The following is a 22,318-nucleotide window of genomic DNA, read 5'->3' on the forward strand; positions in this document are numbered from 1 at the left end:
TCCTGAACATAATGATATTGTTTGCATGTTTAAATTCACAATCTAATGTCATTTGATATTGAGTAAGTTTTCATAATTACCCCAAAAACTAACTCTTATGACTAAGATGAAAGCCCAAAGCATGTTTTCTTAGGGGGAGGGGGAGCTTTAAGGGTTTCCAAATGTATAATAGAAATAGTGGGGGGAGTTTTAGGGGTTTTCAAATGCCAAATGCAAAACAAGAATAAACATGTAAATAAAGAGCTAACTATACCTTTAGTTGATTAACCATGCCCAATCTACCCACCATTTCTATTATACTTGGGTTCAAATCTAAACTCTATACCATGCTAGCTTAGACACTACAAGGTTGATTATCTATAGTTAATAAAAAATAATAAAGTTTTAGTGGAATATTTATATACTTGCGTTATGCTGAAATAGTGCCAAACTTTATTTAGCTCTATTTTATATGTTAGTCGGTGTTGGGATGCTGAATGCTTTAAGATTATTCCTATATCATCCATGCTTTTGTTCTTTTGCTTTTTTGGTTAAATGCTCAAAAATCATTTTGTGTTTTGGTTCTTTTGCTCCTTGGTTGTATCATCGAGAGTTTAGCTTCATTTCTTCATTTAATACCCCAAGACCCTAAACTTGGGTTCCACTTTGTTGCTACCTAGCCCATATATTGGTTTGATTAAAATTTTGCTTCATAGTTAATCTATGATAAATCACTATAGGGTAAATGAAAGCTATATGTGCTACAAATATTTATTAACTAATTCTTTTAGATATTCTACCACTATAAAAGATTAACATTGATAATTCCTTTTATTAGTCCCTTTTGTTTAAATGTAGTAAACTGTACTAAGCCAAATAAGCACAAAGTAGAAACTTCTATATATTTTTTATTAAATATAATAGGTCTAACTTTTAGTTCTTTTTTGCTTTATTTTTCACTAATATAGCAAAAACCCTTATATATTGAGCATTAGTCCCTTAATATTGCTACATGATAATTTATAGTATTTATTAAATATTCTTGTTATTATGCCCTTTATGTTTATTCTATTTTGATTCTATTAACTTACCAAAATAACACACTATAGTGTTATTTCCACATCTAAATTTGTAATATTTTTTTAAAGCAAGCTTTCATAATTTATAAATGCAAAATTAATCTTATTTAGAATAAACTGAATTATACTAAGAAGTATTTAATAAAAAAGTTTATATATTATAATACAAGATTCATCTAAATGAATAAAATAGTAAAATATCCTAAAATATTTAAATATGTTAGTTATTCCTTTATATAAAAAAAAGAAGAGGTCCTTCTAAAAAAAGTGAGTGTAGAAGAGCCTTGCCTACCTGGTAACAAAAAAGAGAAGTCAATCATCCATAGCCTGGGACAGCAGTTCCATTTAAATCCTGCAGGGGAATCTTGCGTCTTCTTACCAGAAGTCTCGGCAAGAGCAAACACCACCCTGGAAAACGTGGAACCGATTCGAGTCGCGCACAACGATCTGGCGCTTGAAGATCTTGGATATAAGCTTGGTGGCGGTGTGGCAGTCGGGGCACGCCCGCAAGTTAGTGAGGACTCGCAGCGCTGTTCCTGGAGCGGTGCTCATCATCCCAAACGCGATGGCCAGCTTCTCGCTGTGCAAGCAAACCAGCTGTTCTTTCACCTCGTCGCTCAGCTCGTAATGCAGCACCTCTCCCGTGTCTGGAGAGTAGCCCCGCTCCACCATTGCGGCGTGGATCTTCCGCAGCTCCTCGTAGATGTCCTCGTTCTTGGGGTGCGAGGCATCTCCAACGACGAACTTGTGGACCCTTCCATCGATCTCGATCATGCTTACTCCTAGCAGCTTGGCCAGCGATCGTTGCTTCATCATGCTCCCCACTCGAGCAGCGTCGTCGTGCCTCCCGGCTGCGGCATAGACGCTGGCCAGCGTCACGTACGGGACCGAGCTCTCGGTGGCGAGCTCCAAGAGTTTGTCGGCGATCTCCGCCGCTCGAGCGGCGTCGCGGTAGATCTTGCACGCGCCCAGCAAGCTCCCCCAGGCGGCCTCGCTGGGAAGAAACGGCATGCTCTCGATCAAGTCGTGGGCTTCCTCCAGCCGGCCCGAGCGGCCGAGGAGATCCACCATGCAGCAGTAGTGCTCCTGCGAGGCCTTGATCCCAAAGTCGTGGAGCATCGACACGAAGAGCTCGCGGCTCGTCTCCACGAGCCCGAGGTGGCAGCACGCAGCGAGGAGGCTCATGAAAGTTAGATCGTTGGCTCTCACTCCCTCGGAGCTCATGGCCTGGAACACGGCTAGAGCAGTCACTCCCTGCTCGTTCTGAGCGTATGCATGGACGAGCGAGTTCCAGGAGACAACGTTGCGAGAGGCCATTCGGTCGAACAAAGCTCTTGCCTCGTCAAGATAGCCGTTTTGAGCGTAGCCCGCGAGCATTGTGTTGTAGAGAACGGTGTCTTGCTGGTGGTGCGCCGCCGCCGTGGTAGACTTCTGGAACAGGAGCTTGGCCTCCTGAATATAACCACGCTGGGCAAAACCGGCAACCATGGTACTGACCATCGCACCGTCGTCCAGCTCATGCAAGCTCGCAAACATCTTCTTGGCGTCCTGGACATGCCCGTTTTGCGTATAGGCCGCGAGCATGGCGGTGCACGAAACAACGTTCTTCTCGGGTATCTCATCAAACACTCGTTTCGCGCTGGAGAGGAGACCATTCTGTCCGTAAGTCGCCACCATCGCGTTCCACGAGATGATGTCGCGCGCGGGCATTGCCGCGAACACGGCCTCGGCTTCTTCCAGGTGTCCGTTCGCAGCGAACGAGGAGGCCATCACATTCCACCCGAACAAGCTCCTCTCGGGCATACTGTCGAAAGTTTGCTTGGCTTTGGCCGCGGCTTCACACTGCGCGTACGCCGTCACCATTGCCGTCCACGAGATCAAGTCGTGGCTCGGCATTTTGCGAAACGTTGCTTCCGACTCGCCGAGATGGCCCGTGGTGGCGAAAGCCGAGAGCATGCTCGTCCAGCTTACGACGTTCCTGACTGGCATCTTGTCAAAGAGGAGCTTGGCACCATGAGAATTGCCACTGTGAGCGTAGGCTTTGATCATACTCGTCCAGGCCATTGCGTTCTTCTCCTGCATTTGATCGAACGCACTCTTGGCTTCCTCCACCAGCCCATTCTCTGCGTAAGCCTGGACGATGGTGCTCCAGGAAAGCACGTCTTTCTCCGGCATAGCATCAAACAAGGACTTTGCTTGCTCAAGCTGGGAGCTGTGAGCAAGCACCGCCACCATGGCATTGCATGAGACCAAGTCCCACTCCGGCATCCTGTGGAACAGAAGTGTTGCTTTGGCGAAGTTTCCAGCCGAGCCAAGACCCGAGAGCATCGAGTTCCAAGTCACGATGTTCCTCGCAAGCATCGTCTCGAAAATCCGCCATGCTTCGTGTGATTGGAAACTTTGTGTGCAGCTTGCAACCATCGCAGTGCAAGCGACCACATTCCACATCGGCATCCTGTAGAAAAACTCTCGAGCGACGGATGGTTCCTCGTTTTGTGCCCCGACTATGGCAGTCCACGAGAAAGCGTCCCTTCTCGGCATAGAATCAAAAACTTCCTTGGCTTGTTTCGTATATCCGGCTTGGGCATACGCTTGAACCATGCTGTTCCACGACACGAGGTTCTTGTCGGGCATTGCTCGAAAAATCTCTGCTGCTTCTCTTATACTTCCGCTTTGGCTGTAAACTTGCGAGAGGGAGTTCCAAGTTACTACTGACCAGTTTGGCATCCTATCAAACACGGCCTTAGCTTCTACAAGTTGGCGGCTCTGGCCATAAACGTTGACGAGAGAGCTCCAAGACACAAGATCCCGCTGACGCATAGCTTCAAAGACTTCTTTGGCTCTAGCAACATCAAAAATTTCTCCGAGCGCTGCAACGATCGAATTCCACGACACAACATCCCACTGAGGCATCTTGTCAAAAACCACCTTAGCTTCTTTGTAATACCCGTTCTGGGCATTCATAGAGATCATCGTGTTCCAAGAGATAACATTTCTCTCGAGCATTTTCTCAAACGCCGCTTTGGATTCCTCCACTTTTCCCAAGGTGGCATAGGTTGGAAGCATCGCATTGCATGACGCTACGTCCCATTCTGGCCTCCTGTGAAAGATCCTCTTGGCCTCCTCCAGATACCCATTGCGGGCATACGCTACCGTGAGCAGGCTCCACGAGAGCGAATTGGAGCTCGCGGCTTCCTCAAACACGATTCTCGCCTCTCTGGGGCTGCCACATCGCCCATACATCTGGATGAGCAAATTCGCAAGGAACCTGTCCGGCCAGATGCCGCTACCGACGATCCAGGCATGGACCCGCCTGCCCTCTTCCAAATCTCTGGATTCGCCACAAGCGCGAACGACACTGGCGAGGAATTGGATGGAGCAGCGCGCCATTCCATTCCTATCGCCATCGAAGGCCAGCCAGAGGACGAAGAAGCACGAATATGCTCTTTTGGTGCCTTAAAGCACTCGGGAAGATTAGGGTTCTTGGGTTAGAGGGCGCTTGGCTGGAGGAGAGAGAGGTATGGAGCGGGCGCTGCGCCGGCGCCGTGGATTGATGGGTTTGTTTCTCTCTTGTCCAGGCTGCGCGAAGAATCGAAGATGAAAGAAGAGTTTCGGTGCTTCATCGGCGGCCTGTCGTGGAGCACGACCGATCGCAGCTTGGAGACGGCGTTCCGGCCCTATGGATCCATCATCGAAGCCAAGGTTACATTGAGTCTGATGGATGAGATGATTTGCTCTCTTTGGGTCGGTCTAGGCACCGGCTTCCTTGCTTGCCTTCTTTTGTGCAGAGTTTCTCAAGGTAAAGCTCTACGAGGTCGTTTAAGTTCGAGCTGGATCTTTCCCTTTGCTTGGATCCTCGTGGATCTCTCCTCTTGTACGCTGGTACTGATCGCTCGCTCTTCCCTGTAGGTGGTGTTTGATCGCGAAACCAACCGGTCCCGGGGCTTCGGCTTCGTGACTTTCGAAGACGAAGAGTCGATGGAGAATGCCATCCGGAAGATGCACAACCAGGAGCTGGAAGGCCGCTCCATCACCGTGAGCAAGGCCGAGCCGCCAAGGAGTGGTGGTGGCGGCGGCGGCGGAGGAGGAGGAGGAGGCCGAGACCGCGGCGATCGCTACGACCGAGACCGAGAAAGAGGCGGCGGTGGTGGTGGTGGAGGAGCTAGCGGGAACTGCTTCAAGTGTGGAAACAAAGGCCACTGGGCTCGAGACTGTCCAGAGAGCGGCGGCAGCGGCGGCGGCGGTAGAGACAGGTATGGAAGTGATAGATATGGTAGCGACCGCGGAGACAGGTATGGCGATGGTAGCCGAGGCAGCGGCGGCCGCTACACTGGTGGCGGTGGTGGTGGCGGCGACCGAGGTGGCGACCGCTATGGTTCCCGGGACAGTGGCCGGAGGTCCGGACCGTATGATCGCCCCTCGAACAGGTCCTCGAATGGAGGCAGCCGAGACGATCGCTACTGACACCATGGAAAGAAGAGAGAACTCACGATGATCTTGTTCGTCTTTGTTAAATACTTCACTTTCTTGGAAGATATTTTCCTCTCTGTGTGGATCTCTCTGTCGGAGATCTCTACTTGGTGGATTTTCGCTCGAATCCTTCGTGGACGGGCTCGTTCCAGGCGGAGGCCTCGACGCCGGTGACCCGAGCTGCCGCGGGGCCGCTGTAACACTTTTGGATCATCGCGTCCACCGCGGTGGTCTTGCCCGAGAAGACGGCCTCCACGGAGCCATCCATTCGGTTCCTCACCCAGCCATTGATCCCGAGTTGCTTGGCGGTGTCGATGGTCCAGTTCCGGTAGAAGACGCCCTGGACCATGCCTTTGATCTTCACATTCACCTGGAAGAAGAGATGGGCAATTGGAATGGATGGATTCGAGTTGGAGGCTCCACTCCACTCACCGTTTTGTGATCTGGGCTAGGACTGGGGCTGGCATTCCCGCTCATCCTCCGGCAGCGAGTGGTCAGGGAGGAACCTATAGCGACCGAGGACGAGCACTTCATTTGCTTCCTTTGCCTTTTAGCCTAACGACGGTGGTATATTCCGCCCCCGGCTTTCGCATATTCTCGTCATTTGGCTAATTGGGTTTTTAGGCATTTGCTAAGAGGACATATGCCGCAGCCCGAACTGGATCCGACTTGAGCACTTGCCTCGTCGCCCGAGCGCCTCGATTGGGATCGCGGTAGCTCCGGCACGAACCGAGCAGCGATGTCCACTCGAGAAAATCGGGCTCGAAGGGCATTGTGGCGATGAGTTCCTGGGCGTCTTCCAGATACCCCCCGCGGCCGAGGACGTCGATCATGCAGCCGAAGTGCTGCTTGTTTGGTTGCAAGCCGAAGTCCGAGGCCATGGAGAGGAAGTGTGATCTGCTGGTGAAGACTTTGCCACCATGGCTGCATGCGAGAAGGACGAGCAGGAACGAGGCTTCGTCGGCGAGGTCGAGGGTCTTCATTGTTTTGAAGTGGTCGTAGAGAGGGCCTGTGTCCCCGCTTCGGGCATACGCAGCCAGCATTACGTTCCACGAGATGGTGTCTGTAGAGGGCATCAAGCGGAAGGTCTTCTGGGTTTGCGAGAGATGCCCGTTTTGGGCGTAGCCGGAGAGGAGTGTGTTCCACGACGCGGTGTCACGCTCAGGCATGGAGTAGAAGACGACCTCGGCCTCCGAAGGTTGGCCGTTTTGGGAGTGAGCCGAAACCATGGCGGCCCAAGATACCGCGTCCAGCTCGGGCATCCTCTCGAACACTTGCCTGGCTTCCTGGAGATGCCCGTGTTGGGCATACGCTGTAAGCATAGCAGTGCTAGAGAAAAGGTTTTTTTCCGGCATTGAATCAAACAATGCTTGAGCTTGCTCAACGTCCCCGTTTTGGGAGAACGCTGTAAGCATTGCAGTGGCCGAGAATAAGCAGTGGCATGGCATGTTATCAGAGAGATTCTTAGCATCTTTGAGATAACCATTGTGGGTGTATGCAGCTAGCATGGCGTTGAGAAGCACGTCATCTAAAACTGGGGCGCAATCAAACAGGAGCTTAGAGCTGTGTAGATGCCCTCTTTGGGCATATGCGGTTATGATAATTGTCCAGGAGACCAGATTCCTTTCTGGCATCTCGTCGAAGATGGCTTTGGTTTCTTGAAGATCGCCATCTTGCGCGGAAGCGTCGAGGATTGTGTTCCAGGCGACGAGATCGAATTCGGGCATGCGGTGGAGCAGAAGCTTAGCATTTAAAATATGCCCATTCATGGCATATGCGGTAAGCATTGCGGTCCAGGAGATCATGTTTCGCTGTGGCATTTCGTCAAAGAAGCGCTTGGCGTCCTCGATGCTGCCGCTCTGCGCTGCGGCAGCGAGCAATCCAGTCCACGACACGAGACTGTGCTCGGGCATGGCGGAAATCAAAGCGCGCGCTCCTTGCAAATCCCCCATACCAGCAAATGCTGACAAGGTCGCGTTCCAGGACACAAGATCTCGCTGTGGCATCTGGTGGAAAAGTTCTTGGGCTTCGCTGCCGCAGCCGTGCTGTGAGAATGCAGTGAGCATCGCGTTCCAGGAGACCAAGTTCTTGTCCGGCATCAGATCGAAGGTCTCTCGCGCCTCACGGAGATGCCCGCCGCGGGCATACGCGCAGAGCGCCAGGACCCAGGAGTAGCAATCTGTGAGCGGCATCGCGTGGAAGACGTTGCGCGCGTGGGCGGGGCTGTCGCAGCGGCCATACATCTCGATGAGCTTGTTGGAGAGGAAGATGTCGCGCGTGGGGGATTGGGGCGGTAGGCGCGCGGTGCGGGAGTGGAGCTTCTCCGCGGCGGGAAGGGATTTGCAGGCCTGGATGAGGCGCAGGCATTCGTTGCGCTCTTCCATTCATCCATCTTCTTCGTCTACAATGGTTAGGTCTCTCATATTCTCTTTCATTTTCTTCTCTCAATGACGCATTGCCACCTCTCGCTAGCGCCGCCTTGGCAGGATTGGAATGGCCGCGCGCTTGGGCGATCCGGCGCTGCTGGATTCCAATTGTTTGGGGTGGAGAGGAGGAAGAAGAACAGATTTGCAGGGAGGATCGAGGCGGTCGTGAAGCGCAGTCCAAAGCGGCTCAAGTATGACACGCCTGGACCTGGCGCTGGCAAGGTTTGTTTGCTCCATTTTGCCTTGGCAAATCCCATCCCATTCTTTCTCTTCTCCAGTCCAAAGAGATTTTCCACCTGGAGATAGATCAGTTTGGATCCAATCTCTGGAAGCTCGACCAGGTCGTCTCGCTGCTACAAGATGGTGGCGTTGGAGTCGTTCCTACAGACACCATGTATGTATCTCTATCTTTCTTCCATGAACTCTAAGAACTTGTCTCTCGACTTTCCAGATACGCGATCGTTTGTGACTTGCACAACCGGGCTGCTATCGAACGCCTCTACAGGTTTGTGAGGTCTCGTGCTTGCAAGGGATTAGTTCTCACTGGAAGCTTGCAGGATCAAGGACATGGATGCAAAGAAGGTAAGATAGCTTTAACTTTCTCGTGTAAAAGAAGAAGATGGAAGGAGTTTTTCTTCTTGATCTTGCGCAGCCATTGAGCATTCTGTGCCGATCGTTCCAAGACATCGACAAGTATACCACGGGCTTCCCTACAAGTTTCTTCCGCGTTGCTCGCCAGTGTCTCCCTGGTCCGGTACGTAAAACTTTCATGCTTTTCCATGGTTTCCTCTTTCCAACGTTGAGGGTGTTCGTCACAGTACACTTTCATCCTCCCCGCGAGCAAAGATATGCCAAAACAGTGCACAAGATTCGGTGGAAGCGTCGCAGCGAGCTACGCCCCTCGAAAGAGCGTCGGTGTTCGCATCCCAGACGATGCGGTGTGGAGAGAAATGGCTGGCCAGCTTGAGCATCCTCTACTTTGCACAAGGTGCTCCATTTGATCTCCTCGAAGTTTATAGCTTGCTTGTGAGTTACCAGCGTTAGGAGACCCGCCGACGATGAATGGATGCTGGATCCAGCGATCATCGCTGACACTTACGGAGTTTCTTCCGGAAGAGAGGTTTGCTTGATTCTCATTTGCTTCTGGTGCAGCTCTCGATGGATCCATGCAGAGTGTCGACTTCATTGTGGACGGTGGAACTCGAGTCGCGAATCCCTCCACCGTGGTGGACATGACAGGAACCATGCCTGTAGTTCTTCGAAGAGGAAAGGTTTGCGAAGTTCTCGTTTTTTAAAGTTCATACGAGCGTCGCTAAAACTTTCTTCTTTGATATATTATAGGGAGTCCTGGAAGACTGGATGGTCGGAGATACAGACAGCGAGATTGTGAATCCATACTCGTAGCATATAACTTTCTGATGATCCTCACGGCTGTGAGGTGTCAAACGAATAATTGGAGCCTCCGGAGACAAGGAATCGTTAGAGCTGCGAGCCGCTAGATACCGCTGGTTGCTTGGAACTAGACCCAGGAACTGGTTGTGGAAGAGTTTGGCCATCCATCGGACTGGCTGTTGCTACTGGTGACATTCCTCGAGCTCGCGACGCCGCCAGCATCTCCGTTCTCGCCATCTCCGCGGAGAAGAGCGAGGCTGGGAGAGCTCAAACAGATAAGACGAGCAATAACTGAAAAGCTTCGTACCTCGCTTCCTTCCAACCGCGATGATCTTCTTCAGGCAATCACGGAAGTCCATGAGAATCAGTCGCTCCTGCTCGGCACACAAGCGCATGCTGCTCTCTTCTGGGCTTTGCTCCTTGCACGACGAGCCAAGGTCCTGCTCGTCGCACATAAGAGCTTGCGTTCCCGGCGAGAGCTCGCGCTGGTTCCTAGCCATTGCGGAGGTTGCTTCGGAGTCTCTCGCGGACTCCTCTTGGTCTTTCTCTTCCACATCTCGTTGTCGAGCCTGCTCTCCTTGTTGCGACTTCGTGGATTCTATCACCGGAAATATAAATAACGTTTATACGAGAGTGTGAAAGTGAAAGCAATGCTCACCAAGAAACGTTTTGGCTGTCTCGGCAGAGACAATCACGAGCAACTTGCAAAGCTCCTCCACCACCTCAGGTTGCACAACTCCCGTTAAGAGTGATCTGGAATGTAAAGTATGTAAGAGAGAAGATCACGTAGCTTCTAAGATAATAGGAACTCACCCGCGAATCGACCTTACTGCAGGAGAAGTTTGCAGTCCTGGGCCTCCCAAGGTGGTGCTGAGCAGGCTGTTAGCTGCTCTTAAAGCGTTCACTTGCGCCTGAAAGACCAGAGCTCTTCAACCAGCACTTCTCTCTTAGAAAAAAACAAACAGAGAAACACACGACACAACGTACCTGCGTCGCTCGAGACGGCTGTTCTTTCAGCGAGTGGCCTATAAATACAAGATCTTGTGTTCTTCTTTTCTTGGCAGCTGTTGGAGACGACGGCGGGCAGCTCAACAATCCAGTTGACGCAGAGGCAGCGCTGCCGCTGCTCGCTGGCGGGGAGAGAAGATCATGAGGCAGTATTCTCCGCTCATCACTGCCATCGAAGTTCCTACAATCCACACATCTGCAGTTCTCCGAGCAGAGTATGTTGGCCTGAAAGCACTCGCAGTACTTCTTTAAGCAGCCGGATTTCTTGCACTGGCAACCTTTGTTGTGCCTGGCTACGGTCGCTTGAGGCTCTCGTACAAGTTCCTGGATCAAAGAGAAAACACAGATTAAAAAGTCCGAGACTGAAACGCTTTCTTACCTGGACTCCAGGACTGCTGCCAATCTTCGGTCGAAAAGCATTGGGATTCCGCTCTAGAGCTAGCTCCACAGCTTCCTGCCTTACTTTCTCATTCTCGGAATTGTTCCAGCAATTCAAGCAGTTGCATCCATCGCAATAAACACCAGAAGCAAAGCATTCACAGTACCTGTTTGATCTCAAAAGCTTCTCTTAGTAAGAAAAAACATGCAAAGCTAGCTTACTTACAGCTTTAAACAGCGAGAGTTCTTGCAATTGCACTGCTTGGATTTCTTTGCAAAAGTTTCTCCTTTTTGTGGCTTTCTGTACGAAGAAATTGAGAACCAAAGGAAGGAAAGGAGAAGATCTTACATGGAAGCCGTAAAATCGAGCTGCCTGACGAGTTTTCTCCCGCTTAGCTGCGCCTGCGAAGGTCCGGAAGCTTCAATTCTGGAAAAAACCAAAAGGAAGTTACAGGAACCACAAACGAAGAAAAGAACAAGAAAAAAAATCGCCGGTTACTTTTGAAACAATGGCTGTTCTTGAGTCGTTTGCCAGATCGATTGACCCAATCCTGTAAACAGCGCTCCAAGGAGTGATTTGCTAGAAAGAGGCAGAGCTTACCTTGCTGGGGGTTGTGCTCCTCAGGCTTGTCGCCCGGAGGCTGCTGGAAGGCATCCATAGCGTTTGCTCCAGAAACCTAGGTCAGACACACACAAGGCAAGGGGAAATTTGGCATGGAAGGAGGAATGCGAGGGGCCGATTCGCACGATTACCTCAAGATCAGTGCCTCTCACGCCGGGAGCTCCCCTCCATGCCAAAGATCCAGATTGGGGCAAACAACAAGGGCGCCAAAACGCTAGAACAAGGGCGGGAAGATTAAGCCGCAAAACAAACCAGGGGCGAATATTCGCCCACTAACACACGTCCATGTCTGTGCGCATTTGCCCGGACTGGGCATTTTGGGAATCTTAAGAAATCTTCGCAATGAATGAGCGATGGTTTCTCCAATTAAGCGACCAACTTGCTGTGATCAATCCAATTAACAATGTTGTGAGGCATCCCGGCTAAAGCAAAGATCTTCCATACAATCAACGCGAGTGGAATGGAAGAATTTTATTCTTTGCTTCGATCGTCTAATGGAAGAACTTTTCTTTCTTTGCTTCGATCGTCTAGAGTGGAATGGAAGAACTCTTCTTTCTTGCTTCGATCATCTTGAAGAACTTTTCTTTTTTTGCTTCGATCGTCTAGAAGAACTCTTATTTCTTTGCTTGCTCGCTTGCTCGATTCGTTTCGATCTTCGGGTTTTGGAAAATCTCGGAACTTTTGGTACGTATCTCTCAGATGAGATCCACTCGAGCAGGGATTATTTTAATTGTCCACAGTGACCGAGAGTGGAAGTGGCAGCAGCTATACGCCTAGAGATTGGCATCTCTCCCTCCATCCGTATAGACGATGATGATAGCTTGCCAGCCAAGAACCTGCGCTGCTGCCATTTATCCTGGAACGAAAGCAAAAGCGAAAGCTTAGTTTTTCCAGATAAGCAAAGCAAAGCATCGCACAGAAGCGCGCAGGGGATAGTGTAGCACTGAAGATGAAGGCGATGGCGAGAGAAAGGAGAGAGAGACGAAGAGAGCGATAGCTAAGAAGCCAGGGAGAGGGAGAATATATAAGAGACCATCGCTCGTAGAGGTAAGGCTGGTTCCTCCCTCCATCGCCATGCTCCTCCAAGTTCTCTTCTTCGCTTGCTTCCTTCTCTCCGGCGATGCTCTCCCGATCGCCAGTAGCGCCAGGGCCACCTCCACTGCTGCTGTGGATATCGAGGCCTTGAAGGAGCTCAAGGCCGCCATCGATCCTGCCACCATCGCCCCGAGCTCCTGCCTCGCGTCCTGGGATTTCTCGCACGATCCCTGTGCGTCCATCTCCACCAGCTTCTTCGTCTGTGGCTTCCGCTGCAGCAATGGAGCTCACCCAATGCGCATCACGGAGATCACCCTCGACAACGTCGGCTACGCTGGGAGCTTGTCTCCATATCTTGGCAACTTATCCTCGTTGCAGGTCCTCGACGTCTCTGGCAATGCATTCCACGGCTCCATCCCGGAGTCGCTCAGCAATCTCCGGTCCCTGCTCAAGCTGGAGCTCTCCCAAAACTCCATCTCCGGATGGATCCCGCAGTCTCTTGGAAGGCTCGATAAACTCGAGTACTTGTCACTGGCCAGCAACGCCATCGAAGGACCGCTGCCTGCTTCGCTAAACCGGTTGCACAGTCTGGAGAGGCTCGCGGTTTCCAACAACAGGCTGAGCGGTCCCATACCGCTCATGACTGCCATGTCCAGTCTCCTGTACTTCGACGGGAGTACCAACCGGTTCTCTGGCTGGGCGCAGTCGGAGCTACCTCTCTCCTTGATGGTGATCTCGCTTCGAAACAACCAGCTCCAAGGCAGACTCCCAGAGTCTCTCACCAAGTTGGAGCAGCTCGAAGTCCTGGACCTCAGTCACAACGATCTCAGGGGCCCTGTTCCAGCTTCACTCTTCACCTTGCCTTCTCTCCAGCAGCTCAACCTCGCGTACAATCAGTTCGTATCCGTGCTCGCGACGCCGGGCTTGGCTGAATGGGAACAGGCAGCGGACAGCAGCCAGCTGATCGAGATCGACCTGAGCTTCAACCAGTTCCAGGGACGTCTTCCAGTTTTTTTTGTCCAGATGAAGCGGCTCACGGCTCTGTCCCTCGGGCATAACCAGTTCAGCGGGCTCATTCCCATAGAGTACGCGCTCAAAGCTGTCCGGATGCTCATCGGTGCGGAACCACTGATGCGTCTCTACTTGGAATCCAACTTCCTCGCCGGGGAGCTCCCTTCACCATTTCTCAGCATCGTGCCAGGGGAGGTTTCCGGTAGCTTTGTGGGGAACTGCCTTCAAAGGTGTCCCGCGGAGCTATTCTTCTGCCAAGGTGGACAGCAAAGGTCTCCTGCTGAATGCAGCAAATTTTTCGAATCAGCACCTTGATTAACTGGAATGAACAAGAAGCTCCTACTTACTTGTAGTTTATTCAAATCAATATCCATTTTGTAGAGTCGTTTTCAGCGCAGAAGCCTGCCATAATTCATACACCAGACGGCATGCAGACCGATGCCATGCCAGAGTCAAGGAATACCAGCTGTCGGTAATAGAGAGCATTCATAAACCAAAACCAAAAACCACCTGGGTGCATATGAATAATCCATTTAAGTTGTACAAAAAAGCTTACTTGTCTTGCCTTCAAACACCAGACAAACGACCAAGGTGGTGAGCACGACACAAGCAAAGAACCTGGCATACCTGAAAAAAATAGCTCGAGCTTCCGTCCCCGCAAAAACTTTGTCCTAAAACACAAGCAAACCTGTGCTAGCAATTTAAAAAAGAGCACTTTTATGCTCCAAAGAATGGATGCAGACTTATTCTGGAGAAGCACCAGTAATGAAAAAAAATCTTCTACCTACCTACTTCCCGCAAGCGAACCTGTTCGCCATCCCCAAAATAAGTTCTATGCTTGTAAGGATCCCGCCAGCACTCGTCTTCTTTGACAGCATTCCGCCACCGTTGGGAAAAAATATTGAGCTCGGCGAAGGAACGCTTGCGAACCTGTCCAAAACCGTTCTGCATCATCACTTTTAAAATGGAACCAGGAACTCACCTCTGATCTTGCATCGGTTCCAGACCCCAGGCTTGCCTGCAATGTATATTTGATGTTAAAGAACTTGCGAAATACACAGGACGGTTCTCATAGAATGGCACATTTGACTTGCTTACCTTACTCTTTGCTGGACCGCCTAAAGAAGGAATGCCTCTGTGAACAATGTACTCGCTGTCTATTACTCCAACGCTCTTGGACCGGTCTCCCTGCCGTAAACATAGCTGTGAAGCATTGTAGGGAGGAACAGAAGTATACCTTTACACAATAACCAAGCTTGAAGTCCATTCCCCATCCGTGAACCAAGTCGTTCTGAAAACACGTAGGTTAAGAACCTGAAGCTTATATGTATTAGAGACACACAGACCTGGATGAGGTGCCAGACACATTTCCATGCATCTCGTGTAAAAACAGGGGCCATGCCTTCGACCCAGCTGAAAGGAAAAATTCAGGAAGAGAATGAAGAGCTTTTTACATACCCTGTACATGGTGGATCTGTGCTGTTCTCAAAACACAATGTCCCAGTCCCTTTGGGCTTTAAACTCCTCCTACAAAAGCAAAGGAAATATTTGAGCCACCAAAGCATTATATATACGTACCTGTGTACCCTGTATCTCTTGCTTCGAATTGTTATACGATGGTGGACTTCCGACGCGTTGGGCTCTAGAGCAGGCTGTGAAATTTCTAGACGCTCGTACTTCATAATGGCCAAATATCTATAGAGCAGAGAAGAGAAAACAAGAAACCAAATAAGTTAGCAGAAGACGTGACTCAGGCGCTCACCTATCAACATGAAAATTTTCGACACCGAGATCTTCGTCCCAGACAAAAATGTACTCATACGGATCAACAATATCAGGGTGCAAAAAGCGCTTAGCAAACCACCTGTAGGCAGCCCGTCAAATTGACTCTAGTGCTTTATCGATACGTACCACTTCGTTTGATTTATTGCTACAACATGGATGGCACGACTACTCCAAGGTAACTCGTTCCACTTGTCCACGACACCGTCATAGTGAAACAGCATGATTGTGAAGTTGTGAGCGAGAAACTGCAAAGTTACACGGGGTCAGGACAACATCAGCAAAACGCAATTGATCAACAACAACCTTCTGGACAATTCGGTCCACATAACGCTTCTGCTTTATGCCAGCCGCTACAGCGAGTAGCCCGTTGGGAACCTAAGAAAAGCTTGGCTATTGTTTGATCTTGGTCAACAACAGCACACACTACCTTCTTCCTGGAAACTCTTCCCAGCGGCTGGACCTCGAAGTTGGATGTTTGCTGGACAATTCCTCTCGGTAGTAAATCCTTTCCACCGCGCGGCCGATCCTCGCATGTTTCGAACAGTTCGGCCTGCCAAGCCAAGGATCAGAACATCCACAAGAGACACTCTAAAAGAATAAAAAAACCTGAATTTGAGGCTGTCCTATGACACCGACTCTTCTCCATTTCCAAAAGCTCTGCGAAACAAACAACCATAGCAAAAGAAAACTTGGAGAAAGAAGAAGAGATAGGAAGAACATACCCTTGGAAATGGATCGACGATAAAGTTGCTGAATATAAAGAGGGTGAACACGAGGAACGATAGCACCAAGAAAATGGACTTGGTTCTACACAATCGAAGGCGTGATTTCCCACACTCGTGCTGCATCTTCACGTCGGCCTAGCAACAAAGGCGTCACGTTAGATCGATCGACATTTCGTGCAGCAAGAAAAGAAGGGGAAAAGAAAGCAGAAAACACTACCAAGTCCTCGAAATCTCTATGCTGCGATGAGTAATTCTTTTCCATCTGAGCCTTGGGCGTGCTGCGCAGCTTGCCACCGCCGCTCCCTTTCATGGATTCCGACCAGCATTCCCTACCGCCGCTGCCACGCCCTTGCTCACGCTGCGATCGCGCACATTCCCTTGCTCCACCACTTCAAATTCGAGCTATCCGTTTGCTCGGCATTATCTGCCCTACATTCGCGGCCGCGAATTCCCCCAAGAAATCAGTGAATCCACCGATGCGCTGCTCGATCTAGCGCATCCCCACTCCCATTCTAGTACCCTAATCTACGCGCATCGCCGGCTTTGCGACACCAAAAGAAAGGCACTGGAGCTCTCCCGTCTTAAACGAAAACCATAACGAAAAGAACATAGAGCAAAGCGCCCAGCCTAGAGTTTCCCCAACACCCCGCGGTCGGGCCAAGAAATACCGGAGACTTATAAGCCGGGCGGACTGACCACTCTATAACCTCACACACGACGGGACCTTTTTCCTCCGCCGCGATAGAAACGTTTAGCGTTGTCAGCCGACCCGGTCTAAAAAATACCGTGAAAGTCGCTTTTACCTGACACAGCGGTGGAACACGTGGCGAGCGGCGGAAAACGCTGCTGACGGGATTCGAGCGCGAGACCTGGCGGGAAAGATTCTAGGGCTTATGGCGATGGCGATTATCATCCGGCTGCTCGGCATTACTTCCGCGCTGGCGATTGTTGCCGTGTGCCAGTTCCCAATCCCCCGCCGGTACGATGGATTCGCTTTCGGCAGCTATGGCGGCGTCCAGGAGCCGATTCTGGTGGAGGCCTTCTTCGATCCGCTGTGCCCCGATAGCAAGGATTCGTGGCCGGCGATCAAGCAGGTTGCGGAGGAGTATGGCTCGGAAGTGAAATTTATTGTCCATCCCTTCGCGCTACCGTAAGTGACACTCTTGGACTCTTGGACGGCAGAGAGATTCTCGTTTGTCTTGTTTCCAAGCATAGGTACCACCAGCAGTCGTTCCTTTCGGTGAGAGCGCTCCACATTGCGAATCATCTCAACGCGTCTCTCACGTACCCTTTGTTGGACTTGATCTTCGAGCACCAGGTTGGTTCTCTTATATTTATTTATTTTTTGTTCTTGTTCTTGATCTCTTTCGAATGTTTCGATGGTGACGAATTGATTAGGAAGAGTTTTCCAACGCGAACACTGCTGACAAAACAGCGTCGACGGTGATCGACGAGTTTTCCAGCCTGTTCGCGTCGCAGTTTGGCAGTGGCAACGAGGCGAAGAGCATTTTCAAGCAGGGATTCTATGACTCCTCCACTGATCAGGCGGGGCGCATCTCTTTCAAGGTAGACAAGAAGCTTTGATTGTCATGGCAAGAAAACTAAAGTCTTCGCGTACCTTGCACGCAGTATGGATGCTCGAGAGGCGTGACAGGCACACCGGTGTTTTTCGTCAATGGTGTCCCTCTCAGCAATGTAGATGCGAGCTGGGGAATCGACGAGTGGGCCAACATTCTCGATCCGCTGCTAGCAACTGGGCCTGGAATGAACGCATTTGGATGAACTAGCACGGTAAGATGTATTGAAGACTACCTTAGAAGATTGGCATATGGACTTCTCTATACTTTCCATCGGTCGAGCATATGGTTCCAGCCTTCTCAAGCTCGTATAGAAGATCCACAAGCTGCTTTTGATCGCAATCCGAGAAGAAGGCAGCAATCTCCAGAAGCGATGCCTGTAAAGAACGCTTGCTTATAGCCACGAATGTAAATCATTCTCGTTACCCCGTCTCTATCTCGAAGAAGATCCACGAGGCCTTGATCCAGTAACACCACCTTGCCTTGCGAAACTCTGAAGAACTCTTTCTTGATCTTCCGCGACTTTTGGAGCTCGGCCGACACAGCACGGAGTGTTTCGAGCTCGTTGGCGGAGTAGCCAGTCTCCGCAGCTGCCACCGCTCTTATATCGTCAAACGAGAAGCCGCGATCGAGCATAGTACTGCATAGCTGGAGCTGTTCTCTCGTCACCTGGAGAGAAAAAACTTGTGAGCGGCGGCACATCAAGAGCAAGAGATCTACCTTGGAGCAGGAACTTGAGATCTTATCGAGATAGGCGCCTGTTCTAATCTGGCGAGTCCTTGGCAAATACTTGGACACCTCGTTTGCGGCACTGAGATTGAGATTGACTTCTTTGCACAGCGCTATCCAGTCTACTGGCTTTCCACCATCAATCGCTGCCACAAGGTGGTCCACAACAATCCCTCTGGGAGACTTGATTTTCTCCTGCGAGAAGGAAAACGAACAGCAGTCCTTTCTTGCCACGCAAAAATCTCTACTCACAGCGATAGCATCCAGCGAGAGGCCACCGAATTGCCAGAATTTCCAGACTTCCTCTGAGCTAACGGTGATCGCCTGTTAGCCGCATTATCAAATCCCTTCAAGAAATCCTTCCTACACCCACCTGTTGAGAGCTTCTTCGTGCCAAAGCGACGTTTACACTGCGAGCGCAAGTGCTGCTAATGCTTACTCCGGAGAATCTCCCCGCGCCGGGCGGCCATGCCATTCTCCTGGCAATCATCGTCGCGGCAGCTCGGATCATCCCCCACCCCAAAACCCTAGCTCACAGTTTTTCAAATATCAATCTTCTAGATCAACGGCGGAATGTTCACTGAAATCGACGGCTGAGATTGCTCCCTGGTAAACCTAACAGAATTTTCTGCTGGCATTCCTTCTTGCTATGGCGGCGGGCGGCGGGCCTCGGGCCGGGAGGGCAAGAGAGCAGCTGTAGAAGAATTTAGGGCAGGGAGGTCCCATGAGAGGGCGCCGCGAGAATGCGTGAAACATGGTTCTAGGGCTGAAGAATGCCGCCGAAGAAGAAAGGGAAGAAGGGCAAGAAGGGAAAGAAGAAGAAGAAGGAGCCCAAGCACGACGCTGGCTGGCAAAAGGTATGGAAGCGATCTCCTTCCCTGGTAGAATCTCAGCTTTTGTTGCTTCGCCCAGGCTTTGATCAATGGAAAATGGGAGAGGCCTTTGGAAGCTCTTCCTGACCCTTTCCTCTGGCCGAGCTTTGGCGAGATCCGAGAGAAAATCCTCTTGAGTAGCCATCTGGTAAGAGCGAAAACATCGGTGCTTGATCGGTCCAATCCAACTTCATCCCGCAGATAAGCATTTTGTGGAGCGGATCTATTCACGACGATTTCATCCTAGAGCTTCTCAAAGTTCCTCGGCCAAACCTGGTGAGCATTCTCCTTGTGATCTTTGTCTTGTAGATTGTGCTCAAAGCTAAGAGAATCGTTTTTTCACCAGCCAGACTACGCTTGAACTGAGGGGCACCAAATACTTAACAAGATTTGTCATGTCCCCTCCATCAGTGTGCCCGGTGCTGGAAACTCTCGACCTCGCTTGTTGTCCCATCCTAGAGTACGTGCTCATCGAGGTAATGAAAGTCTTCTATCATTTATAGCTTTGGATCGATCAAACCTTCCGATCTCTTGGCAGTCGACGAGCCTGGAATTCGTGTCCTTCAAACGCTGCGTTTCTCTCAAAAAAGTCCTCTTGAACGCCAAGAAGCTCAAGCGAATCGATCTCCACGAGACCGGTCAGCTGGACTGCTTGATGTTATGGAGTGATGCCATCGAAGAGCTTCACTTCTTCTGCAAGGAGATGACCCAGCTCGAGCTCTACTGTCCAAAGCTCACAAGAGTGCAAAGACCATCAATCAAGGTACTCGGTGGATGTTTCTTGTTCTTCATCTCTTTTCTCTTTTGTTCTTTGTTTTTTCAGGTAATACCACCCTTGTATCCTGTTCATCCGTCAGTTCTAGACATAGTTCGGGTTGACAACGCTCCCAGAGCGAAGGAGTACAGCCATCCTTTTGTGATAGAGGAGTACAAACCTTACGCGAGGAGCCCTTTCATACCTCAGGCGATTTTGCTGTGAGGCTTCTTTTTTTTTTTTTTGTTCTTTCTTCCTACTTCGTGTTGCTGTGGATAGAAAAAAACCACTCTTGTTCATGCTTTGCTGTTTCCATTTTCCATTTCATGCTATAGATGCCCGCACTGGGATCTTAGCCTCTTCATACCAATCCATCACTTCATCAAGGCTACCATCAGCTATCAGCAGCAGCAATCATACAGCATTCAGACGAGCCGATCACAAGAACTAGCTGAGATCCTCTTCCGTCGCAATGAACCAGCATCTTTGGAGTACCTTCCATCAACCGGCGACTTCCAGATAACAGGCAACATCCCTCTTCATCAGCTCCAAACAATCAATAGCCGTCAGCAGAAGCTAAAACATCAACTTTGAGGCCATAATCATCGACACCAGTCACTCATCCATCATGGCTATCCATCACCATCTTCTTTGCCGCTTCCATCCGTCCATTCCCTCACCATCTCCACATTGCCGCGGTTACCATTACCCGGCAACACATCCTCATCCATTTCACTTCCTGTGTGGTGTGCTAGACTTCCACTGGACGGGACGGGGGACCGATTGTGTGCAAGAGCCACAGGATGGGCACCAGATCAAGAAGATGGGCCGAGCACTCTTTCTCCACACCCTTCTTGGTTAAGTGTTTCAACAGCAATAACCATTACAACTCTTTTATGGTTCACCTGGAAAGCTAAGTGGTACCGGTTTACATTTCAAGGTCCAAAAGTTTCACAGCTGCTACAAAGCTATAGTCCTTGCTTGATTGTCTTAAAATATCGTAAAAAAAATTGAATGACGCAGGATAACAGTCCTGGTGCTGTGATCAGGAGTATCTATCAAGCGTCTCCACGGGCCATGCCTCGTTCATCCACAACTCCAGTAAGAAATTCTTGATTTTTAGTAATAAAATCTTGTCCTGAATCATCACATACATCAAACGACAAGGACAGATTAGAATATTTTAGAATATTCTACATTTATCCATTTAGATTAATTTTGTGTATCTTGGGTAAGCAAGGTCGGGAAGCTTTAACTCTTTCCTGGAAGACGTTCTGTGGCACAATCACTTCCTCTCGCGACAAGCCTTATGTGACAAACCTGCATGGTCGCGAAGCCAAAAGTGGAAGTTTTCAGGGTGTGGTGATCCTTGCAATAGTTGCCTCAAAACGATTGCTCGTGGCTGAAGCAGAGAAAGAAAAGAGGTAAAAAGAAAAAACACCAAATACTCATGTCCAGCTCCATGTGTCTATTGCGCTCTTGGGAACGCAAATGGTAACTAAGCCGTTCGAGAGAGACGCTCTCACCTGCTTCATGTCAGCACTGGAGGGAAGCTTAAACTTTGTTTGTTGGAAGTTGGCGGTGGTCTTAAAGTTCCCGGCCCTGTATTGTCCACATTCACTTCCTCTCGTGACAAGCCTGATATTGAGAAAACGTGAAAGTTTTCAGGGACATACCTGGAACTTCTGACACAAAGAATGTGGTGATGCTTGTCATCTACAATAGTTGCCTTGGGACATTTGCTCGTGGCTGCAGCAGAAAAGGAAAGGAAATTAGCTCGTGAGTGCTGGGAACAGTAATGCAGTATCATCCTCTTGGGCATCACGGGAGGAGCTATATATTAACTATATATATATTTTTTTTTTATATTATCTCGTGGAGGAGCTAGATATTAACTTTTAGTAGAAATAATTTTTAGTAAAACTAATATAGCCATTTAATAAAACTATAAGTTGAAATAGCATTACTATCATAAATTAGTAGTGAATTTGTTTAATGCTCAGTCTCATTGCTATCCCATCATTCGTAAGACCACAACAATCAATATGTATTTAAGTAAGGATTCTTGATCACATGACGTGAACAATTAGATTATAATTCATTATAAATCATCTATTGGAGATACTCTTGGTCCCTCTAGTCTTCAGTCTTCAGAATCTTGAGGATAGTTTGCTAAAGCTTGAGCAAATTCCTCGTAGCATTATGCAATTGTTTTTTTTGTTGATGTTTTTTTCACAAAATCAAATTTTTATATCACAAGAAAGAAAAATATTTTTGATACATTATTTAGCACAAAAGACATCTAAATAAAGAAAAGCCTTTAGCAAAAGGGGTCTTAGATCATTAAAACTTTTTCTTCTTTTAGAAAATATACTAAAAAGGATATTAAAGAGAATTTAGCTAAATGGAAAGTAATGTTGAAGAACGAAATTAAAATGTTTTTTATGTTAACTCTTTGAGATTATATAGAAGATAT

At 49.4% G+C, this 22,318-nt stretch overlaps 9 protein-coding genes across 13 annotated transcripts; 4 read left to right on the forward strand and 5 right to left on the reverse strand.

The window, feature by feature from the left end:
* Positions 1-1,263: 1,263 nt before the first annotated feature.
* Positions 1,264-4,449, reverse strand: LOC112348920 (pentatricopeptide repeat-containing protein At1g09410, mitochondrial-like). Its single transcript, XM_024682291.1, has one exon. It carries the CDS (start codon positions 4,446-4,448, stop codon positions 1,434-1,436), a length of 3,015 nt encoding a protein of 1,004 aa, XP_024538059.1. The 5' UTR covers position 4,449; the 3' UTR covers positions 1,264-1,433.
* Positions 4,450-4,533: 84 nt separating this feature from the next.
* Positions 4,534-5,593, forward strand: LOC9639059 (glycine-rich RNA-binding protein GRP2A). Its single transcript, XM_024682290.1, has 3 exons — positions 4,534-4,576; positions 4,637-4,760; positions 4,968-5,593. The coding sequence occupies exons 2-3, from the start codon at positions 4,656-4,658 to the stop codon at positions 5,520-5,522; spliced, it is 660 nt and encodes a 219-aa protein (XP_024538058.1). The 5' UTR covers positions 4,534-4,576; positions 4,637-4,655; the 3' UTR covers positions 5,523-5,593.
* LOC9639060 (pentatricopeptide repeat-containing protein At4g02750) lies at positions 5,545-7,912 on the reverse strand. The gene is made up of 2 exons (XM_002977421.2): positions 5,961-7,912; positions 5,545-5,898 (listed from the first exon to the last, which is right to left on the reverse strand). Exon 1 carries the CDS (start codon positions 7,910-7,912, stop codon positions 6,149-6,151), a length of 1,764 nt encoding a protein of 587 aa, XP_002977467.2. The 3' UTR covers positions 5,545-5,898; positions 5,961-6,148.
* A 56-nt stretch (positions 7,913-7,968) lies between these two features.
* LOC9639382 (uncharacterized protein YciO) lies at positions 7,969-9,974 on the forward strand. Its single transcript, XM_024682289.1, has 9 exons — positions 7,969-8,176; positions 8,233-8,348; positions 8,406-8,459; positions 8,512-8,536; positions 8,607-8,708; positions 8,773-8,942; positions 8,993-9,074; positions 9,127-9,225; positions 9,296-9,974. The coding sequence occupies exons 1-9, from the start codon at positions 7,976-7,978 to the stop codon at positions 9,356-9,358; spliced, it is 912 nt and encodes a 303-aa protein (XP_024538057.1). The 5' UTR covers positions 7,969-7,975; the 3' UTR covers positions 9,359-9,974.
* Positions 9,264-11,581, reverse strand: LOC9639061 (protein tesmin/TSO1-like CXC 6). Its single transcript, XM_024682285.1, has 11 exons — positions 11,486-11,581; positions 11,334-11,409; positions 11,232-11,283; positions 11,082-11,159; positions 10,959-11,033; positions 10,734-10,899; positions 10,334-10,678; positions 10,160-10,257; positions 10,005-10,099; positions 9,654-9,944; positions 9,264-9,603 (listed from the first exon to the last, which is right to left on the reverse strand). The coding sequence occupies exons 2-11, from the start codon at positions 11,389-11,391 to the stop codon at positions 9,434-9,436; spliced, it is 1,428 nt and encodes a 475-aa protein (XP_024538053.1). The 5' UTR covers positions 11,392-11,409; positions 11,486-11,581; the 3' UTR covers positions 9,264-9,433.
* A 635-nt stretch (positions 11,582-12,216) lies between these two features.
* LOC9639383 (receptor kinase-like protein Xa21) lies at positions 12,217-13,789 on the forward strand. Its single transcript, XM_002977253.2, has one exon. The coding sequence runs from the start codon at positions 12,429-12,431 to the stop codon at positions 13,713-13,715; it is 1,287 nt and encodes a 428-aa protein (XP_002977299.1). The 5' UTR covers positions 12,217-12,428; the 3' UTR covers positions 13,716-13,789.
* LOC9639062 lies at positions 13,695-16,584 on the reverse strand. 5 transcript variants are annotated; one of them, XR_002993213.1, is made up of 16 exons: positions 16,128-16,584; positions 15,908-16,045; positions 15,792-15,842; positions 15,613-15,735; positions 15,489-15,560; positions 15,312-15,430; positions 15,163-15,264; positions 14,859-15,095; positions 14,747-14,813; positions 14,638-14,691; positions 14,499-14,588; positions 14,383-14,418; positions 14,189-14,330; positions 14,028-14,088; positions 13,957-13,965; positions 13,695-13,910 (listed from the first exon to the last, which is right to left on the reverse strand). XR_002993213.1 is itself a non-coding variant. In XM_024682288.1 (16 exons), the coding sequence occupies exons 1-15, from the start codon at positions 16,218-16,220 to the stop codon at positions 14,072-14,074; spliced, it is 1,290 nt and encodes a 429-aa protein (XP_024538056.1). In that variant the 5' UTR covers positions 16,221-16,581; the 3' UTR covers positions 13,800-13,965; positions 14,028-14,071. The 5 variants fall into 5 exon arrangements, 3 of the variants coding, with proteins under 3 accessions (XP_024538056.1, XP_024538054.1, XP_024538055.1); XM_024682288.1 differs by having other exon boundaries at positions 13,800-13,965; positions 14,859-14,927; positions 14,979-15,095; positions 16,128-16,581; XR_002993212.1 differs by having other exon boundaries at positions 13,957-14,088.
* A 192-nt stretch (positions 16,585-16,776) lies between these two features.
* On the forward strand, positions 16,777-17,912 carry LOC9639384. The gene is made up of 4 exons (XM_002977254.2): positions 16,777-17,060; positions 17,126-17,228; positions 17,309-17,476; positions 17,540-17,912. Exons 1-4 carry the CDS (start codon positions 16,804-16,806, stop codon positions 17,690-17,692), a joined length of 681 nt encoding a protein of 226 aa, XP_002977300.1. The 5' UTR covers positions 16,777-16,803; the 3' UTR covers positions 17,693-17,912.
* LOC112348991 lies at positions 17,468-18,726 on the reverse strand. The gene is made up of 6 exons (XM_024682530.1): positions 18,590-18,726; positions 18,469-18,540; positions 18,208-18,411; positions 17,914-18,156; positions 17,723-17,864; positions 17,468-17,669 (listed from the first exon to the last, which is right to left on the reverse strand). The coding sequence occupies exons 1-5, from the start codon at positions 18,704-18,706 to the stop codon at positions 17,724-17,726; spliced, it is 777 nt and encodes a 258-aa protein (XP_024538298.1). The 5' UTR covers positions 18,707-18,726; the 3' UTR covers positions 17,468-17,669; position 17,723.
* Positions 18,727-22,318: the final 3,592 nt, after the last annotated feature.

This window comes from Selaginella moellendorffii, unplaced genomic scaffold (assembly GCF_000143415.4).
Source record: "Selaginella moellendorffii unplaced genomic scaffold, v1.0 SELMOscaffold_34, whole genome shotgun sequence".
Taxonomy (NCBI): Eukaryota; Viridiplantae; Streptophyta; class Lycopodiopsida; order Selaginellales; family Selaginellaceae; genus Selaginella; species Selaginella moellendorffii.

Bases quoted from the DNA above. Each gene is read 5' to 3' on its own strand.
- LOC112348920 (XM_024682291.1), bottom strand. From the start codon at position 4,448: ATGGCGCGCTGCTCCATCCAATTCCTCGCCAGTGTCGTTCGCGCTTGT.
- LOC9639059 (XM_024682290.1), top strand. From the start codon at position 4,656: ATGAAAGAAGAGTTTCGGTGCTTCATCGGCGGCCTGTCGTGGAGCACG. The intron at 4,761-4,967 runs GTTACATTGAGT...TCTTCCCTGTAG, and splicing joins GATCCATCATCGAAGCCAAG to GTGGTGTTTGATCGCGAAAC.
- LOC9639060 (XM_002977421.2), bottom strand. From the start codon at position 7,912: ATGGAAGAGCGCAACGAATGCCTGCGCCTCATCCAGGCCTGCAAATCC.
- LOC9639382 (XM_024682289.1), top strand. From the start codon at position 7,976: ATGACGCATTGCCACCTCTCGCTAGCGCCGCCTTGGCAGGATTGGAAT. The intron at 8,349-8,405 runs GTATGTATCTCT...TCGACTTTCCAG, and splicing joins GTCGTTCCTACAGACACCAT to ATACGCGATCGTTTGTGACT. The intron at 9,075-9,126 runs GTTTGCTTGATT...GGATCCATGCAG, and splicing joins GAGTTTCTTCCGGAAGAGAG to AGTGTCGACTTCATTGTGGA.
- LOC9639061 (XM_024682285.1), bottom strand. From the start codon at position 11,391: ATGGATGCCTTCCAGCAGCCTCCGGGCGACAAGCCTGAGGAGCACAAC. The intron at 10,258-10,333 runs GTACGTTGTGTC...CTGGTCTTTCAG, and splicing joins AGCCGTCTCGAGCGACGCAG to GCGCAAGTGAACGCTTTAAG. The intron at 9,604-9,653 runs GTACGAAGCTTT...GAGCTCTCCCAG, and splicing joins CGCGGTTGGAAGGAAGCGAG to CCTCGCTCTTCTCCGCGGAG.
- LOC9639383 (XM_002977253.2), top strand. From the start codon at position 12,429: ATGCTCCTCCAAGTTCTCTTCTTCGCTTGCTTCCTTCTCTCCGGCGAT.
- LOC9639062 (XM_024682287.1), bottom strand. From the start codon at position 16,220: ATGAAAGGGAGCGGCGGTGGCAAGCTGCGCAGCACGCCCAAGGCTCAG. The intron at 15,265-15,311 runs GTACGTATCGAT...GGCTGCCTACAG, and splicing joins GCAATAAATCAAACGAAGTG to GTGGTTTGCTAAGCGCTTTT. The intron at 14,331-14,382 runs GTGAGTTCCTGG...GGTTTTGGACAG, and splicing joins GAACCGATGCAAGATCAGAG to GTTCGCAAGCGTTCCTTCGC.
- LOC9639384 (XM_002977254.2), top strand. From the start codon at position 16,804: ATGGCGATGGCGATTATCATCCGGCTGCTCGGCATTACTTCCGCGCTG. The intron at 17,061-17,125 runs GTAAGTGACACT...TTCCAAGCATAG, and splicing joins GTCCATCCCTTCGCGCTACC to GTACCACCAGCAGTCGTTCC. The intron at 17,477-17,539 runs GTAGACAAGAAG...CCTTGCACGCAG, and splicing joins CGGGGCGCATCTCTTTCAAG to TATGGATGCTCGAGAGGCGT.
- LOC112348991 (XM_024682530.1), bottom strand. From the start codon at position 18,706: ATGATTGCCAGGAGAATGGCATGGCCGCCCGGCGCGGGGAGATTCTCC. The intron at 18,412-18,468 runs GTGAGTAGAGAT...TCCTTCTCGCAG, and splicing joins TCTCGCTGGATGCTATCGCT to GAGAAAATCAAGTCTCCCAG. The intron at 18,157-18,207 runs GTAGATCTCTTG...TTTTCTCTCCAG, and splicing joins TCTCAAGTTCCTGCTCCAAG to GTGACGAGAGAACAGCTCCA.